The 15,582-nt window shown below is 43.5% G+C and overlaps 1 protein-coding gene across 1 annotated transcript in view; it reads right to left on the bottom strand.

The window, feature by feature from the left end:
* Positions 1-14,043, bottom strand: part of LOC114923230 (zinc finger protein 271-like) — a 17,182-nt gene extending 3,139 nt beyond the window's left edge. The window contains exons 1-2 of the mRNA XM_029285936.1: positions 13,263-14,043; positions 7,097-7,107 (exon numbers count right to left, since the gene is read on the bottom strand). Coding sequence (XP_029141769.1) covers positions 7,097-7,107; positions 13,263-14,043 — 792 coding nt within the window. The remainder of the gene's footprint in view (positions 1-7,096; positions 7,108-13,262) is intronic.
* Between the last annotated feature and the right edge of the window lie 1,539 nt (positions 14,044-15,582).

Genomic DNA, 15,582 nt, shown 5'->3' with positions numbered 1-15,582 from the left:
TGCTGGGTGGTTGCAGCAGGTTTTGGTCACTTCACATGACCCTGGGACACTGTGACCGTCATAAATATGAATCAGTTGCCAAGCATCTGAATGTAAATCACAAGACCCTGGAGATGCTGCAACATTCCAGCTGATCGGCGCTTCTTCTGGGCTCAGCGGAAGCACCAGGATCAGCGCCGAGCTCCAGCTGGAGCCTGGCACTGATCCTGGTGCTTCCACTGAGCCCTGACAGCCCCGAAGAAGCACCGATCAGCTGGAAAGCAGCACTGATCCTGGTGCTTCTGCTGAGCCCTGACAGCCCTGCAGCTCCAGCCGTCTCTCGCTCAGGCTTGTGCGGTGTTACCACCAGTTCAGCTCATTCCCCTCCCCCGCTACCACTTTTCTAGGATGGTCACGTACCACCTGCCAGGTGCCAATGTACCACAGGTGGTACCCGTACCACTGGTTGAAAAGTCGTGGCCTAGAATTCCTGGTCTCCCAGTTCCTAATCTAGCATCTTAACCTCTAGACTAGTGTTTTTCAAACTTGGCCACTTTAACATGTGGGGAGTCAACTACTCCCTTATGTGGGTTGGAGAATTTGGCGAGTTGACGTCCACATATCTTAAAGTGGCCAAATTTCTCCTCAGGACCCCACTATAGGGTATTGCATGCCAAAATGACTAGACACGGTTCCCCCCCCCCCCCCAAGCTATCACTCTGCTAAACACCTAATTCCCACGGGACTGTCTTATGCCTAAGGATTTTGAATCATGTACAAGTAGTCATCAACTTGCAATAGTTTGTTTAGTGACTGTTTGAAGTTACAACATCACAAAAAAGTGACTTATGACCGTTGCAGCATCCTCATGGTCACATGATTTAAATTGGGATGCTTGACAACTGACTCTCATTTACGATGGTTGCAATGTCCCGGAGTCATGTGATCTCCTTTTGTAAACTTCTGACTAGCAAAGTCAATGGGGAAACCAGATTCACCTAACAATTGTGTTACTAATTTAACAACTGCAGTGATTCACTTAATAAATGTAGTAAGAAAAGTTGTAAAATGGGGCAAAACTCACTTAACAAATTTCTTACTTAGCAACACAAATTTTGGGCTCAATTATGGTTCTAAGTTGAGGACTACCTGTATTATCTTTCTCACCTTTCCTATTATCTACTCCTGTTGGTATCTTATGACTATCACTTGTTGGTTGTATCTTATGATTTATGATTGTATCATATGATGTATTATTTAGCACATTGTTGCTTGCATATAGATTTAGAGCTTATGCACCGGAGACACATTCCTTGTGTGTCCAGTCACACTTGGCCAATAAAGAATATTCAAATTCCAATAATTTGAAGAAGACTATACCAAACTGACTCAATTTATGGACTTCAATTCAATTAAAAACCTTTCATTTTTCAAGATCATAAAGATCTTTAAGCCTTATTTTGTAATTGCTTATTGGATTAAGTTTCCAAGTTTTCCCACTGTGGAAGTTCATTGAATTGCATCTCAGAGCATCCTACTCATAGGGCTGGCTTTCTGGAAAGTGTGAGGGAGGGAGAGCTATACGCTTTGTAAATAAATTTGGATCCCTCTCTTTAAAGCTTCCACTCTCTGATTCTTGTCCCACCCCCTCTTAGCATGTGGCTGCCATCTAGTGGCCACCTGAATTTTTGTAGCCTAGATTTCTTGCCCCTCTTCAGTTGACCATATTTACTTATTTGTATCCCAACTTTATTGTTTTTACAAATAAGGTGGCAAACATAATCCAATGCACCTTCCTCCTATTTTCCCCACAACAACAACCTGTGAGGTGGGTTGGGCTGAGGGAGGGACTAGCCCAAAGTCACCCAGCTGATTTTCGTGACTAAGGCAGGATTTGAACTCACTATCTCCCGCTTTCAAGCCTAGTGTCTTTGGGAAATAATGTAGATCCAAATCAAGCAAACCACATTATGACTAAGTGAGATTCATGAACCCAAGCCTGTGAAACATGTAGGTTTGGGGTGAATCCTGCAAGTAATTCTGTTACTGCCGATGGAATTTGAGACCCCTTTGTGTGCAAGCCGCCTGGACAATACGAAAGGTTCAGATCTGTTTTCATTGTGACAGCCAGACAGAATGTCAAGCTACAAACTATCAAGAAACCCACCAGCTTAGCTACCAAGTCCTCCTGCTTTCCAAGCCAGCACCTAATCCAGCATTCTAGCTGCAACTTCAAACTTAGATTCTTTGTAGTCCTTCAGCTTGAGAACTTTCAAGTGCAGAGGCCAAGGAGAAGCAAGATGTTTTAAATATAAAAGCACCCAGCTCACCTTCCTGATTTGCCAGCAACTGATCTCATTTCAGATTATCTACATGAGTGTTTTCTCTCTCCAGGACTCATCTAAAATCAGGAGTGGAGTACACCCATAAGTATCTCTCAATGTAATACAAATATCCTTCAAATTTTTATTGAAGTAGTGTGCTTCCAATATTAATATCTTGGATCAGCCATGGAAAATCACTAGATCAGGCGTCTTCAAACTTGGCCCTTTTATGACTTGTGGACTTCAACTCCCAGAATTCCTCAGCCAGCATGGCTGATTGAGGAATTCTGGGATTTGAAGTCCACAAGTCATAAAAGGACCAAGTTTGAAGACCCCTGCACTAGATGAATTTGAGTTTATTTATTATTTATTAAATTTATATACCACCCTATCTCCCTTACGGGACTCAGGGCGGTGAACAGGCGATACTAAAAACCACGATAATAAATAAATAGTTTCTGTTCTAAAATCGAATTAAATAACAGGCCTGTTCTAAAAACACACCCATACAAAAAAACCCCACTGAAACATAATCAAACTACGCCAGGCCGGCCGCCCGGAATAGATGGGCCTTCATTTGTTTGTCTCAGTTTTCCAATAGCAGCATTGAAAAGTTCCCCAGCCCCCCCAAAATGAAAAATAAATAAATTCGTGAGGTGATCAGGTCGTGGGGAGGCAGTGGTGGATTTCTGTTGGTGTAATATCCTGATAATGAGATTATTGCTTCACTCACAAAACATATAACATGTGGTCCAATCTGTCCTCGTGCTTTTGGCTGAAAACTCTTCCCTTCCCCCCATTTTTTGTGTTGCAACCTTTGTGAAAGGTTGACTATTATGTGCTGCCGTGTACAATGCGTTTCAAAGTTGTCGCACTGATTGCTGTACATCATGTGAGATGTTACTGGAGCAAAACACTTGCTACTTATGTAATTTGGGACTTTGGGCCTCTGTTTTTCTTCCATCTCATTGAAACACTTGAGCTCCACTTAAGCAGAAGGGAGTCTGCATTCCTTTTGGCAGGAATTACCGCCAATTCTCATCTCCTGATATGGCTCTCCCCACCTCTTTCCTCAAATCCTTGCACCCCATGCTGCAGGCTTTTTGATAATACAGGTAGTCCTCGAATTACAACAATTCATTTAGTGACCGTTCAAAGTTACAACAGTACTGAAAAAAGTGACTTATGACCATTTTTTTACACTTATAACCTTTGCGGCATCCTCGTGGTCATGTGATCAAAATTAAGAGGCTTGGAAACTGACATGTACTTATGATGGGTGCAGTATCCCCAAGTCATGGGATCACCTTTTGTGGCTTTCTGACAAGCAAACTCAATGGGGAAGCCAGATTCATTTTACAACCTTGTTACTAACTTAACAACTGCAGTGATTCACTTAACAATTGTGGCAAGAAATGGGGCAAAACTCCCTTAGCAACCATCTCGCTTAGCAACATAAATTTTGGCCTCAATTGTGGTCCTAAATCAAGGACTACTTTTAATACTGTATTAATAATAATAATTTAACAGACAAATTATTTTTCTTCCTTGCTTTAAAATAACCCATTGAGATTGACTGGAAGTGCACAAACTGTCTCTAGTCATTTTCACACCTGCTTCATGCAAGAACAGTTTTAGGAATGAAGGGATTATTTAGGGAGGCAAGGGCAGCTTTATGAAAATGCCCTTTATGTTGTGTCTCCCCGAAATATGTTTGCATCCACCTCTGTTTAGAGAATGAAGTTTGAATAAGGAAACGGAAAACAGTCACGAATGTTATTTCCCCATCTAAAGTATAAATCAGGGGTCTTCAAACTTGGCCTTTTTATGACTTGTGGACTTCAATTCCCAGAATTCCTAAGCTAGGCACGCTGGCTGAGGAATTCTGGGAGTTGAAGTCCACAAGTCATAAAAGAGCCAGGTTTGAAGACCCCTGGTATCAAGTGAATAACAGTTTCTATAACATTCAACTCACACAAGTTATGCAGGTGGTCCTTGACTTATGACCATTTGTTTATTGACTGTTCAAAGTTACAACAGTACTGAAAAAAGTGACTTACAACCAGTCCTTGCACTTATAATTGTAAAAGCATCCCTACCGACACGTGATCAACATCCTGGCACTCGGCAAGCAGCAGGTATTTACAACAGTTGCCGCATCCCAGGATTGTGTGGTCACCATTTATGACTTTCTCAGTTGGCTTCTAACCTTTAAAGTCAATCTGGGAATCTGGTTTCACTTTGATGATCACATAGTTCATTGTACTGCAGTGATTTGCTTAAGAACGGTGGCAAAAAAGATCATAAAAACTGGGCACAATTTGCTTAACAACTGCCTTGCTGAGCAATGGAAATTCTGGCCTTAGCTGTGGTTGTAAATCAAGGACTACTTGCATGTAAATTGCAAATCCTTTGTATGCTTCAGTTATTGAGGAAAAGGAGCCTGGGATAAGTCGTCTTAGAGATAAAACTAATGTATCAAAGGGGCTCAAAGCTCAGGGAATTTGCCCAGACCGTATTTCCTAAAGCCACTGGAGCAGACATGTCAAACACAAGGCCAGGGGGCCGGATGCGGCCCGCGAAGTGGTTTCATGTGGCCCGCGAAGCCATCCTGGAAACAGTGAGGGAACGGCCCCCACTGCCTTGGCCCTGGCCCAGGCCAGCCGGGAACCAATGTACAATTTTGTGGTGGCCATCTATGCTGAAACGCATTCAGTCTTAGCTCCACAAGGCCGTCCGGAAACAGCGAGGAACCAGCCCCTGCCGCATTGGACCCACCCCCTGGGTGCATGCTGGGGAGGTGTCACCCTTTGTGAGGAATGAAGAAATGGACCATGCCTTGGCGCTTGCCCTGGTCCCACCCCCTTCTGCCAGAGACCCTCAGATCTGTCCCACTCCTGCCCAGGCCCCCACAGGCACCCTTGACGCGAACAATGTAGAGCTGGCCATGCCCACCCAGTAGGCCACACCCACTCCATCCATGCCCACCCAGTAGGCTGCACCCACCCTGGCCACACCCACCGGGCCCCCCAAGGGCAACCGCAGTGCTCAATGAAATTAAGTTTGACACCCCTGCACTGGAGGATATAAGTCTGTCACTACCTTTCCTGAGGATCAAAACTTTCTTCAATTGGCTTCAACAGACCACCAACCTATCTATAGCCTGATTAGATCAGACACATTTGCTGAAGCGTTTTGTAGTGGCTGAAGGGCTATATGCGAAAGCCTGCAAGCCTAACTGAATATCTGAAGATTATAACCCGGAGCTGCCAAGTCCTATCTTTCATTAGTTTGTTTAATTCTTTCACAGCTAATGGTCACCAGCAGACCATGAAGAAATAACTCCCATGGTTGGATGATATTCTCCATAAAACAGCATCAGCCAAGGGGTTATAAAACAATGCTACAAATGCAGAGCATAGAAGAGATTTCAAAAAACATTGCCCTTGCCCTAAAAATGTCTTGGATTCAGACTGGAGCCAAAGTTAAACAAAAGAATAATGTCATGGATACAAGTAAGCATAACAGCCAAACATCACAATTCTGCTTACCTGCTTACCTTTTTAGAAACCATTTTTCAGGGGTTCCACTAAAAGAACCTTAGATGTATGACAAGATTTTGTTATGGAGTCTAAATTTATTTTTCCAAAATGCATCAGAAAAAGTACAGAACATACTTGTAAGGGTAGAAGTTCCCAGTCCAGGAAAAAAACAATAAAACTTCTGTCTCAGTTCATGTATCAGGATAAATTATGGGTACTTTGCTGATTTTGGCTTGTTGCGCTGAATGCTTAGCTTATTGGAGACCACAGTTTAAATTTCATGCAGTGTGTAAATATAGCCAACTCTGGCTTGTTAAGTGACTCCCAGTGTAGCAGAATACATAAACCCAAGCATCAGGCTTATTATAAAAATGTTCACTCAGGGAGAGGGAAAAAAAAATTCCAGGTTTGGATATTCTCCTCACAATTGGGCTGATTAAAAACAGCACACAATGCATATGAAGTTGAACATAGTTTTTGAACGTGATTTTGAATACGGAAACAGCCAGTAAGGATTCTTTTGCATTTATTCATCCAAAACAGAAGGACATGGCTTAAGATATTCACCAGACCACCAATTTCCTGAAAGGAATATCAAAAAGTAAAGTGGTCCTCAACTTACAACAGTTCATTTAGTGACCATTCAAAGTTACAACAGCACTGAAAAAAGTGACTTATGATGTATGAATGTTGCAGCATCTCCATGGTTAGGTGATCAAAATTAAAATGCTTGGCAACTGATTCATATTGATGACGGTGGTGGTATTCCTTTTGTGACCTTCTGACAAGCAAAGTCAATGGGGAAACCAGATTCATTTAACAACCATGTTACTAACTTAACAACAGCAATGATTCACTTAACAACTGTGGCAATAAAGGTCATAAAATGGGGCAAAACTCACTTAACCAAAGTCTCACTTAGCAACATAAATTTTGAGCTCCACTGTCATCGTAAGTCGAGGACTACCTGTATAGTTTCACATTCCTTCTCCAAAATAGGAGCATTTTCAAGAACCAAAAGTTAGTGATGAAACCTTTGCTGTAGATCAGGGGTCTTCAAACTTGGCCCTTTTATGACATGTGGACTTCAACTCCCAGAATTCCTCAGCCAGGCACGCTGGCTGAGGAATTCTGGGAGTTGAAGTCCACAAGTCAAAAAAGGGACAAGTTTGAAGACCCCTGCTGTAGATGATCACTGAGGCAGAGATAAGATTTATACATTTTACTATTTTTTTTAATTGGAAACAAAGCATAGAGGAAACCTAAGAATGAGGGGAATAAAGCAAAGCTGGGGTTGGATGTTGTTCTTTTCTGAACAATGATTTCCTCTAATCCTTCTTTTCAAGAATATTTTTATTTCATTGTTTCATATTTTATTAAGTTAAGATTTCATTTATCTGACCCTTGTCTTGGCTTTAGCTCTTCTTCCTGTCCCTCAGGGTACAGGCAGCCATCCACTCATGATCGCAATGGAGCCTGCACACTGTGGTCAGAAGTTGTAATGGCCACTAAGTGAAGTGTCCGTGTGATGAACTCACTTATAAGCCCCATCCCTGTTCTCCCCAATATGGTTGTTAAATGAACACGTGGGTCATTAAGTGGAGCATCGGGTGCCTCCAGGGGAGGTCCCTGGGAGGCCTAGCATTGGCCCTTCCCAGGCCTCACAAGGCCTCTCCCACTCTGAGGTACCCGGTGCTCGGCTTTGGACCCTACAGGCCTTGGATCTACTTCCCACCCCTCCGGTCCCCACACCCTCCTCCTCACCCCACATCACCCATTACACACTTACCTCTCTCAGGCGCTGGCATTAGGGAAGCCTCTTTGTTCCTCTTTGTCTGTATGGTGTGATCCCAGAAGCAGCTGCTGTTTTGGGGGGCAGCCTGAATTGTGGGTGCTTTGAAAATGGTGGCCATGCAACCCAGAGGACAAGGTCAGCTTCTCTTAACACAAGTTCTGGACTGCTGCAAACCTCTGTGGACCTTTCCGGAGCGACCATGTGGGTGCTGCAGCAGCCACAACTTAGTGACTGGGTTGTAAGTAACATGTGTTTGGGGGTCCTCCCTAATTTTGAACGGTCACTAAATGAATGTGCTACCTGCAATTCCTTCCGCCCACTCCGGAGAGTCAGCATGCTGCCCTTTACCATTGGTGTGATGCAAACACCAGTTGTATTGATTTGCAGGTCACTGTCTAAATTCAAGATCTCGGCATAGAATAAGCTACACATTCTTCAGTTGCATTTGGGGGATCCGGGCCAAAATATGACTTGCCTTTTTATTTCCATTAGGAAGAAATGGTGCACATGGCATAACTGTGACTGATGCTGGTGCCCTTGCCTACCATTTCTCTGGGTTGCAAAAAAAGACATCATCGTTTCTGCCCTTTGTGTAATGTTGCTTACCCCAAAAGGGAGTAGCACGAAGGTTATGTATGTACGGCTTAATTATCCAAGAAGTGAGCCCCTAGTACATGGGTGGGCAATACATTTTCCCAAGGGGCCACGTAAGAAATTGGACTGTTAAGGAGGGCCAAATCAATAGGGCTGTGAAGATTCGTATGTATACATGCACACAAATACATAAATTGAAAATAAAAAGCAGTCATCTTCAAAATACGGTAAAGGCAATGCAATTGTACTGCGTGCAGGGCATATTCTTATTGACATTTGATTTCTAATTTCCAGCTGAAATTAGAAGGGGCCAGACAGGGACAGCCAAGAGGCCAGATGTGGCCCAGGGGCTGTAAAATACCCACGTCTGCCCTAGAAGTACGGTCGGTGGTGGAATTTAGAACAGAAAAATAGAAAGAGGCAAACTGAACATAATAAGCTGGATTTTACTTTATTTTTTAATTTTCATTCACCAGGGAAATGCTTAGATACTATGCCAATTTAATTATTATAAATCTCCATTCACTTTAACAGCATGATTGCTTTAAAATGATACATTACCTTTTTTTGGGGGGGGGAAAGTGACTCACGTGGACACATACACACACATACACACCGAGCTGTGCTCTAAATTAACGGTAGTCACTATGGGGAGCAGGTTTCAATACCCACCAATCCAGAGCCCCCGGTCCCCCCACTGTTTACTGGTGAGATCCAGTAAGGTAACCCTCCCGGTGTAGGGAAAGTTATTTCCTGTGTAGAGATGTATTTATACCTGAAATTAATGGGAAATCTTGCCTTGGGAAACAGATGGACAGACTGTGGGAAAACTCAGTGCATGGGAAAGATATGGACCATAAACACCTCATAGATGCCCGATGACATAGTTCATTCAAGTTCCATCATTAAGCTTAGTGTACCAACTATATGTAACACTGTGTGAGTATTGGAGCAAGCAAGAGAGTGGGAGGAAACATTTGGTAATAACCTTGCTGATTCAGACTGAAAACCCATTGAATCTGACAGCTTAGTGCAGTGGTGGCGAACCTATAGCACGTGTGCCAGAGGTGGCACTTGGAGCCCTCTCTGTGGGCACACGCGCTGTTGCCCCAGCCCCGCCTCCCTCCGCAGCCCCCTCCTCACCAGCAGCCTGCCCAGAGGAGAGGCTCTCCCAGGTGCAGCCCATGCAGAGCAGCGCAGCCAAGCACATGGCAGCTGGGCAGCAGGGGCAAGACTCCGCCCTCGCGCCCCATCACGTCCAGATGCTGCTGCGGGCGGAGGGCGTGGCTGCCATGGCGCTGCAAGGCTGCCTGGGTGATCTGTGGTAAGTGGCCCTGTGGACGGGCGGAGCAGGGGTGGAGCGGGGGCACGGGGGGCAGAGCGGGGGCAGGCCGGTTTTTGGGCACTCAGTCTCTAAAAGGTTCGCCATCACTGACTTAGTGTCTGCTGAGAATGTTGGATTATCTCCCCATCTTTGCAGACCAGCCTAGTTAGTGGGAAAAGTAATATAATGCAAAACTCTACTATGACCCATCTAGAAACTGAGAGATTTTAATTAGTTACGGGATGGAACATAATCACCTCTTTGCCTTCAACATCTGGTAGTTATACTAGCACTGAACCTGAATTTCTCACAACTAGCTGGCCTTGACTGATCGATCAGGAATGGGAGCATGTCACCTTCCAGGCCAGAGTTTTCCCTCAATCTTAGCAAATTTATGAAGTCTGGACTTCCATTTCCAGAATTCCCCAGCCATCCCTGCTGGCTGGGGAATTCTGGGAGTTGAAGTCCAGACTCCATAAAGTTGACAAGCGGAGAAATGCTACTCTAGACAGAGCAGCGGGGACTGCTACGAACTGGAGACGAACCAAATTTGGAGGGAGAAAAGTTCCCTTACCCCTGATGCACAACCCTTTTTAAAAAAAGCGAACTAGGCCACAGTCCGCCTCTGTGAAACTGATCTTGAGGAGGCGGCATGGAACCTTTCATAGTTACTGACCTAGAAAAAACCCCATTATTCTTTCAAATGAGCTTCTGGGGATACAAAGGTTCACTGCCTTGGCTATCCAAGAATGCAAAACACAAAAGGAAGTAGTGCTCTGGGCACTCAAGACACTCTAGGCCATTGCAAACATACTTTGGGGTAGAGTTGTGCCAAGTGCTGCAATGACCAACGTAATGAATGTTAGACTGAGGGCAGCGCTGCAAGTGATATTTCAGAGATTGTGTTGGCAGACAAAGCAGCAGAAACATTTGAGGTCAGCTTGTACCAGGCCAACTTAAAAACAAAGAAAACAAACCCACACAAAGAGCGCAAAACCAAAATTCTTACAAATAATGTGAAAACATTCTAAGTGCCCCTGTGTTAACCAAGTTATTGCTCTCTTGAACATTAAAAAAAAAAGCAAACAGAAACAACTGGAATGCTTTGTGGGTTTTTTTTGGTTGTTGTTCTTTTTCCCTGTATCTGTAGAACTAGGAACTTACCCCTTTCCTTCTCAGAATCATCAATAAAAACTTAAAAGCCTTAATTAACCCGTAGAATCAACTGCTAGAACAGGTCAAAGATCCTATCGGATTCTATTAAATGACAAATATTTTGATAAAGGATATCTACGGAAAGGATAAAAGGTAACCACAAAAATTATTTTGCTACAGCCAAAAACGTTCTTCTATGGACAGCTAATTCCAAACCTTCCCCAATGTGTTACTTATTTTTCATTTTCTGGCTACTTCTGTTAGATCTAGATATACAGCCCCACCTGACTTCTAAAGTTCAACATTATTTGCCTTCTTTTCATTAATTAATCAAAACAACTCTCACTACATATTCCTGATGGATCTTTTCTTTCTCTCCATTTTTTTTTTCTTTTTTTTTAAAAATACAGACAAGAATCCAAGGCACAGAGGGAAGAACTTTGCCTGCAAAGTGCCAAGATTCAAACAATATTTTCTCCAGTCTGAGTTACAGGGATTGCTAGATGGATCAGAACTGGTGAGAATATGTATCTGAACACAAGTTGGACTTAACAAATGGGAACATACACAGAAATTAAGGGATCGGGGGACTGCAGCTCTTCCGGATAGTCCAATTATGTCCTGAAGGCTGTGATACTTCAAATAAAATAAAATAGCATCAGAAAATCAGGACTTGGGGTCCACTAAGAAATTTGGTAAGATTCTTCATGGTGGAATAAATGCTATCTATATGTGACCTGCTCACCATAAAAAAAAAGTACAAATATCCCCTGTTTTGTTACATAATGCATTCATATGTTTAGTGGTCCGCTAATCCAGGTGTGTTGAGTTACTTTCAGATCCCACCTTGCTTGGTTTGGTTTTTAATCAGTCTGTGTGTAAATGTGACACACAGCCACACAGACATATATATATATACACACCTCCTCAGTCTCCTGGGTGAGCAACTGATGGAGTCTCTGGCCTGGGGAAGTCCAAGCACAATAGCCACACAGTCTCTTAAAATGCCAACGCACAATTTGTCTTCCTGTCATTAGAGAATTATGACCATCTTCAGCCGCTGGATGTCCATTCCTAATTGCCAAATGCGGAGATTGAGAAAGAGCAACAAAGAACAGATCCAAGATTTGGGAAACATAATTTTTAGAGAGGCCTCAAGGGAACTCAACCCACTCAGCTAACCACAACAAGGATTCTAGAAAAAAAAAAAGATTAATCTCAGTCCATCTAAACATAGGTTTCACGAACTTGGGCCTCCTAATTTAGCAGATGGCTGTAGAGAGTGTTCAATGGCCAGGAAATACCACTCTCCCCTAAAGCCAAAGATTTATTCAGGCAATTTTACACCTCGCCTAAATTACTCCACCAAGTCTTTGCATAGAGATTGGGATCCTTCCCATCTCTCTTCACTTGTGGCCTAGTCCGTGCAATCCAGCTTCTCTCAGTCCAGGATACCCAGATGTATGTGATTACAACTCCCATCTTCCCCAGGTTGAAGCGAAGGAGGAGGAGAGCCATTATCCAGCATACCTGGAGATCCCTGGCTGAGAGGAAGGATTGTGTAGGTGAGCCAGAAACAAAGGGAATCAAAACAATGGAATTACCAGGAAGTTCACTCATAATTAAATACAGTTAGATTATCAATAAATAATTTGATAGTTTTTCCATACAAAAACAGAAGTAATATATATACAGGATTTCAAAGTACCCCCAATATTCCTGTGAAGGACCTATCTGAGAAATAACCGAATATCGATATTCTGAAAACCCCACCTGGAACATTCTAAAGCTCTTACCAAAAGTCAGCACACTTTGAGAATTCAAACTTACCCAGTAGTTTTCTCTAAATCGGTGTGCTCCAGATGTATTGAACTATAGCAGGGGTAGGCAACCTTGGCTCTTTTATGACTTGTGGACTTCAACTCCCAAAATTCCTGAGCCAGCCATGCTGAGGGGAAAGGGAGAGGTTTCCAAGCTGAGCTATGCTGGCTCAGGAATTCTGGGAGTTGAAGTCCACGAGTCATAAAAGAGCCAAGGTTGCCTACCCCTGAACTATAGTCTCATAAATTCCCAGAAAAGCACAAACCACTGAAACTGCAGTTCAACACCCCTAGAGCAATGTTCCTCAACCATGGCTGCTGGAAGATGTGTGGACTTCAACTCCCAGAATTCCCCAGTCAGCAAGCTACTTGGGAAATTCCGGGAGTTGAAGTCCATACATCTTCCAGCAGCCAAGGTTGAAGAACGCTGCCGTACAGCATTCCAGGCAGGAAAAGGCTGCTCTGTATCACTTTGAGCTTACAACATCTTTAGTTATATTCAACTGAAAGCAAACTTTCTGGAACAGCCGAAAGATGACTGAAATCTATCAAAAGGGTCCTACACTCTTCAGAAACAGAAATAAAGGAAGGGTTCCCCAAGACACAGTTATCACTACTCCCTTCCAATGGGAGCAACCTGTTAAAACAACGGGATTGGATAGGCAAACAGCGGATTCTCTCGGTTGTGGATCTTCTCGTGTCTCTTATGGTGGGAGCTGTGGCTGAAACATTTGCCACAGAACCGGCAAGCATAAGGTTTCTCTCCAGTGTGGATCCGATGGTGCTGGACCAGGGTCGATTTGTCAGTGAAGCAATTCCCACACTCGGAACACACGTACGGCTTTTCACCGGTGTGGATTCTCTGGTGTCGAAAGAGGTTAGAACTGACGTTGAAGCTCTTCTCGCAGATGTTACACTTGTAGGGCTTCTCCCCTGTGTGGATGCGCATGTGCTTGATCAGGTCAGCGTTGTGGCCGAAACTCCGCAGGCACTCTGTACACGTGTTCAGCACTTCCGCTTTCTGTTTGGCTTTGGGCTTCTCGTCAACGGCACTGGCGTTGGCCCCGTCCACCGGGGCGCAAAGGTCTTGCGGCTCTTCCACCGGCTCCTTCGAATGCTTCTTCTTGTGAGAGCTGCGGCTGTAACTTTTGCCGCAGTCAATGCACTCGTAGGGCTTCTCGCCCGTGTGGATCCGTTGGTGCTGAGTCAGGTTGGACTTGTCATTGAATCGCTTGCCGCAGTCGAGACAGATGTACGGCTTTTCCCCGGTGTGGATTCTCTGATGCCTGTTGAGGCTGGAACGGACAGAAAAGCTTTTCCCGCACTCGGAACACTTGTGTGGCTTATCATCGCTCTGGACAGGCCACGGGCTGATCAGGCTGGAGTTCTGGATGAAGACCTTCCCACATTCAATGCAGATATCCGGGATCTCTTCTGTCTGGGTACCCCGATGCACCAAGAAGGCTTTGCGTTTCTTGATGGTATGCACTGGTTTCACGGGCCATGCCATAGATGGCATTTTCTTGTCCCTTGTTTCAGAGCCACGGGCTTGGCTGTGACCGGGGCTTAAGCTTAGCATCTTAAGCAATTTTCTTTTGGTCACCAGCTGTGAGCGAGCATCCTCAGGACTAAAGTTCTCCTCCATGTGGCTCATCCTGTGACCTCCTCTCACCTGGTTGGGGAGTCAATATGTTGTAGGTTTAAGGTTGGAGAATTCACACAACAGGAAAAACATCTACATTTTAAGCCTGCCCCACCCTCCCAAATGTAAGCCCACAGCATTCATAGTTCAGTGTTGTTCTCATATCTGGAAAAGCTGCATTCCTGGAAAATTTTCTGTGTGTGACCTATTATCTTCTATCTTCCATTTTTAAATTCATTTTCCACCAGCTCACCTACTTTTCTGTTAAAGACCTAATTTATCTACAGACTTGCAACACAAGCTACTTCTTCAAAAAGTACACACTGAACGATGTAAAAAAGATGCTGAGACCCTAGAAAGAGTACAGAGAAGAGCAACAAAGATGATTAGGGGACTGGAAGCTAAAACATATAAGGAACGGTTGCTGGAATTGGGTATGTCTACTTTAACGAAGAGAAGGACAAGGGGGGGCTGCCACAAAGAAGAGGGAGTCAAGCTATTCTCCAAGGTGCCTGAAGGCAGGACAAGAAGCAACGGATGGAAACTAATCAAGGAGAGAAGCAACCTAGAACTAAGGAGAAACTTCCTGACAGTTAGAACAATTAACCAGTGGAACAACCTGCCTCCAGAAGTGGTGAATGCTCCAACACTGGAAGTTTTTAAGAAGAGACTGGACAGCCATTTGTCCGAAATGGTGTAGGGTTTCCTGCCTGAGTAGGGGGTTGGACTCCATGACCTCCAAGGTCCCTTCCAACTTTATTATTATTATTATTATTATTATTATTATTATTATTATTATTATTATTATTATTATTATTATTATTATTATTATTATTATTATTATAAAATCCGCAGGACTCCTATCAATTCTATGCAGGAAAATCTATGCTACAAGGTTCAAAGAATAACCATGCTCTATCAACTAAAAATAACCTGAAAAACTTACCTTTGAGTTCTTGGTGCTCTCTGTTCTTGGTTATTTGCTTACAGACATTTCATTACCCAACTTGGTAACATCACAAGGCACAAGGAGGTTACTTAGTTGCATAATGAAATGTCTGCAAACAAACGAAGTTCAGAGAGTACCAAGAACTCCACAGTTCAACTCTGAGCTACAGATATTTTCTCTTATTGGATTTTACCTGTCTTTCTATGGTCATTTAAGTATTTTATCCCTAGGAAAACTGCTTGGGAGGCCACAGTATTTTGAAATTTGGAATGCATGTGCTAATTTATATGACCCCCCTCCCATTATTTTACTATGTTAACTTAAATGTTACTAGTAGCACGATATACGTGTGTAAGACAAGTTTGGTTCAGTAGGCTAGTTGGAAAGTTTGGGTTTTGTTCCACTTTTTTTTTTACACATAAAATAATATTCTGAATTTAAAATCCTGCATTCCCTAG

The sequence above is a fragment of the Protobothrops mucrosquamatus genome, unplaced genomic scaffold, assembly GCF_001527695.2.
Source record: "Protobothrops mucrosquamatus isolate PMUCROS unplaced genomic scaffold, P.Mucros_1.0 scaffold2553, whole genome shotgun sequence".
Taxonomy (NCBI): Eukaryota; Metazoa; Chordata; class Lepidosauria; order Squamata; family Viperidae; genus Protobothrops; species Protobothrops mucrosquamatus.
Note: the sequence above shows the minus strand (reverse complement) of the source record. Positions and strands in the feature narration are given on the sequence as shown.